General features: G+C 27.0%; 1 protein-coding gene across 1 annotated transcript; it reads right to left on the bottom strand.

Moving 5' to 3' along the window:
- Positions 1-334: 334 nt before the first annotated feature.
- On the bottom strand, positions 335-4,415 carry LOC111036596 (transmembrane protein 135-like). Its single transcript, XM_022318674.1, has 8 exons — positions 4,266-4,415; positions 4,059-4,189; positions 3,616-3,742; positions 3,324-3,478; positions 1,186-1,396; positions 951-1,118; positions 741-881; positions 335-666 (listed from the first exon to the last, which is right to left on the bottom strand). The coding sequence occupies exons 1-8, from the start codon at positions 4,413-4,415 to the stop codon at positions 385-387; spliced, it is 1,365 nt and encodes a 454-aa protein (XP_022174366.1). The 3' UTR covers positions 335-384.
- Between the last annotated feature and the right edge of the window lie 514 nt (positions 4,416-4,929).

Below are 4,929 nucleotides of genomic sequence, written 5' to 3'. Positions count from 1 at the left end.
AATACTCATAATATGATTAAAGAATAGAACTATAATCATTTAGATTTTGGATTTCACATTTGCATACAAGATTTTACAAGATTCTTTCACAAGATTTACATACGAAATATTTATTAGACATCATTTAATATTTTCATAGGTGATCACTGACCAGAAATTAGTTATCAATAACACAACACTGTTTATTTATAAAGATCTTATTTTAACAAATAAAAAACCTGGCTCAATAAAATTCAAGTATACAAAAATAAAAATTTTAAAACAAAATTATTTCCCGTAAAAAAACTATAACAATATTAACATACTTTTTAAAAATCTACCAAATTATATTATGTACACCATAAACCATACATAATATTCCGTCCTCAACTAAATAACAAAAATTTAAAATTTAAAAACTTGTAATGGAACTGGCTTATATTTTTTTAATACTCTTTCAAGTGATTCACTTGATTTGAGACCAAACGTATCCAAACAATGTCGATCAATTAATCCAATAGATCCTCCAGAAACAGACTGAAGGAATTTCCAATATGATGGTCTTAGATTATGTGGTTCAAGTATAGCTGCATGAAATAAAATAGCTGTAGAAAAACAATGAAAGAATACATTTGCTTGTGGTAAATCAGGAAAGAGCCCATCACTAGAACCTTTAATATACATTATCTGAAAACAAAATATAGTTGAGTAATTAAATTATATGTATAGTGTTTAATTATTATGATTTTATAAAATAATACCTGTAATGTTTTCAACATAACATATAAAGCAATTGTGTTATTACGATACAAACAAAACGTGAGACTAGCCAATGATCCTGCAGGAATACATATGTATTTTGAATCCTTACCAAGTAATCTTCTCATTACACATGATACGATCTAAAATATAATAAAACAAATTAAAGAAAACAATTCCAATAATATCAATCTTATTATAAATATAGCTACTCTATAAATGGAAGAAAATCCTCCAAGAAATGCTCCTAAACTAAATGTGTCTGGCGACATCATTAGTTTTAAAATATAACTTGGTTTACGCAAAATTCGATTGGCTTGCAACAAGGACTTCAAACTTAATTGTAGCGTATAGCCAACTAAAAATAATCTTGTACCTGACTAAAATTTAAAAAAAAATAATATGTATAGTAAAACAGTAAATTTTAAGCACTAACTTTTTACTTACACTAAGAATATAATGTAAGCAACCATAAGCGTGTGGGCATACATCACTGGTCCAAATTGTTTTTAATTCACTATCTATAGTACAATAAGCTTGACGTATATCGGTTATTGCCTGTCGAATAGGATCTTGATTTGATTTCCCCAACTGGGGAGTTTGAGGAGATAACAATGGTTTAGTATAATCATTTTCTTCAGAAGGGCCAACAACAAACCTTTAAAATACATAAAATTAATTATGTATATTCCATATATTGATAAATTACATTAATTGTATTACTGCACTAGCATAATGTAGTAGTTTTACATAACAAACTGAAAATAACATTAGCTCTACTATAAATAAAAATTTAAGTAAGTCAGTTTGATTTCATATGATTTTATTTAACTATATTTGATATTTTATTCTATGTTATGAATATAATTAAAAAAGAAAAAAAATAGAGATATAAGTGATTCACAACCTTCATAAATAGTGTCACCCTTATTCGTGGGGTCTAACGCCGTCATCCTATCATCAAGATTACATATTGAGTTTTAACTTTTAAAATTTAAACCATAGACATTGGCACAACTAAAGGTAAAGAATATTAAAACATGGTACTTTATTGAATTACAATAACACAATAGAAATGTTATAGAGTATAGTATTATGTTATATATTATTATTTGGATTATTAATTATAAAATAAATTTAAAAGTGATTTCTTCTTTAAGTGACTTTTTAAGGTTTTTGTTTTAGTATTTAAATTTAACAAATAATGGTGCGCTGGGGTGGAAAAGAGCTCCTGCTGAGTCACAAAAAAATCTTGAAATCAAGCATCCCTTGTTCAAATGTATACTAGTGCCTACAGCCGTAGAATTCAATTTTAGAAGAAAAAATAATAAAAGTCAAAAATTAGTTTGAATTTTCACCCTGTTGGTTTTGAACAAACATGAACAATTCATATTGTCATCCACTACAGTACAGTGTTTTAACGAGTCACATATTTTTTTTTACTCGATATTCATGAGTGTACTAAATCTATAATTAAAAGCCAAGACATTATAAATTTGAAACTGAAAGAGCTCTTTAATAACTGAGTATATTAATCAACAAGAGTTAGAGAGGCAGTCATTAATAATATGTTGCTCTGATATTTAATTGCTGCCATGGGAATAAAATTGTATTATTTTTTTAAAATATTTTTTCATTCTAGGTCTATGTGACTCCAATATAGAACCACTGTTATATAGGCCTAAACCAGTCCAATTAATTTTAGTTATTCTCTACTTAGATTACCCAGAACTTAGAAGGAGTAACAAAAGTATTTTTTTGTCTTTTTAGCTTTATTAAACAATTTTAATCTTATATAGCACATTGGTAATCAAGTGAAGCCCAATATGAATAAGTGACAATATAATTTATTTATATTTTTTATATTTGTAACTGAATTATAACTCATGATAATTAAATATTTAATGTTAATAATTATATTATCATGTTATTTATATAGGAAATACCAACACAAATTATATAATGTTAATGTAAAATTCATTAATGAACACTCAATACTAAAATTGTTTATTGAGAGGATGTAGCACACTATTTGTTTCATCCCTCTGACCTATACGTAACATGGTAAATATTCATTCAGCAGAACCAATCTTGTGATGTTAGCTTTAGTATTAACGTGAATTGACCTATTATCAAAATTAATTTTATTATTATCTATGCTTGAACTTTGACTTTTTACAATATTTCAATTTTAAAGAGTTTCTAAATTGTAATATTTCAAATATTCATAACTTGCTTGAAAATGTTAACATTGGAACATACAAAGACAGATAATGTTCTGAACTTAAAGTTGATATTAGGTCAATCAATTTGCTCTAATAACCAACAGAAGGCTTGTTCTGTTGAATGCAAACTTACAATGTACGTCTATGACAGAGTAAAAAAACAAATAGTGCTGACATCCTCCTAATTATGCACATATTATAAACACTTCATAAATTAAAACTTTGGAAATTAGTATACACATGGTGCTTAACATTGGCCCAATCAACTTGATACTTTTAATTAGTAAATTCTTGTAGAGCACTTTATATTAGTATATTAAATCATTTTTAATTTCATAAATTAAAAAAAATTGTATTTACCTTAAAAGGGAATATATTGAATCTGTTTTATTATGTTGTCCTCTAAAAAAATAAAGCAGTAGTGTAATTGACGACCCAAAAATAAACAAATCTCCATAAGGAATCGGTTTTATAATGCCTCTATTAACCATCATATTATAGAATGTTTCTGAGGCCTTAAAATAGAATATTACTTTTGTATACATTTGGCTTCAACCAAATTATTATAATTTAAATAAAAATTTTAATCTAATATACATTTATTGTGTGATTAACTTAGGTATTCAACATAAAAATTATGATAATGACTTACAACATTTGTTACATAGAGACTTAGTAATCCTCGTCTGGATGGCCTTTCAATTAATATAGCAACAAGACTGGATAGAAAACATGGAAGAAATGCTACACTAAGCACATTGAATTTCCCAAATAATCTTCTGAAATTATAAAATAATACTATTAACAGAGAATAAACATTATATACTACTTCTTATATGTTTTATTTGAGACCAAAAATAATAAAAATGAGAAAAAAAATAGAACTATAGATTTCAGTCAAATTACAGCTAGGCTGACAGGAATCATTAAATTCACTGGACAACTGTACAATTTCCAAGGCTCCAAATATGTTATTACTTATACAAAATATCAAGTAAATGTACAATATTATAAAATGTATTTTATATATGATCATCATATTATTCATGAAAATGAGCTATCACACAGTTATTTAGTTTCTCACAGCAGCAATACCTTAGTAAGCACACAGCAGACGAAAAACCAAATGCATGGCACGATAGGAATGCGGTTGACTGTAAAATACTCAAAAGTGTTCGTTTAAGTTCTTTCTTGGTTGGCTTTCGACCTTTCATCAGTAAAGTTAACTGCCAAATAAAATAGTCAAATAACACATATGTAGTTTTAAAATTAATACATAGGCATATAAATTAAAAATACTACCATGTAAGTGGTAACGTAAATTCGAAACGAAGCTTGGATCGAATGAATGAGTACACCAGCACTTGCGTCGCAACATGAAGACACCCACGGATGCATAAATTCATGACAAGATGTATCTATTGTTTTTAATATTTTACTAGCCACCGCCATAATGTTGTATAAAGACACGAAAAATCAATTATAATATGACCGTGTGTGTGCTTGAAAACACGACGTCGACAGAGGTTCAAACCAACTTACAACTCGTGGAGATACATTATTTTAAATTATATATTTCAATGAAAAATATTTGTAAAAATTTAGTTGATAACAACTTGTAATATATTTAAACAGTTACTCACAAATCACTATTACAATACTAGTTGAAATGTATAATAACGATGTCATTACTATTTCATTCTGAATACACTGAATACTGATCGACTAATCTTTGACCTGGACATATTCTATATGTTGTTACGAATTACCTATGACTTATGATTCTCAAATATGAATTTTCTATAATATAGTTTCCAACTTTCACGAATTCTTATCTCCGTAGCTCTTATCTATGTCATACATGATAATACTGTGATAGTATTTTGATGACAATTTTTACCACTATGACGATTAATGATATTCGTGAGGAACTAATATAAAAATACAACATTTTCAAGAAGAAAAA

This window comes from Myzus persicae, unplaced genomic scaffold (assembly GCF_001856785.1).
Source record: "Myzus persicae strain clone G006 unplaced genomic scaffold, MPER_G0061.0, whole genome shotgun sequence".
Classification (NCBI taxonomy): domain Eukaryota; kingdom Metazoa; phylum Arthropoda; class Insecta; order Hemiptera; family Aphididae; genus Myzus; species Myzus persicae.
The sequence above is the reverse complement of the archived record's forward strand: the minus strand, read 5'-3'. Positions and strand labels throughout refer to the sequence as shown.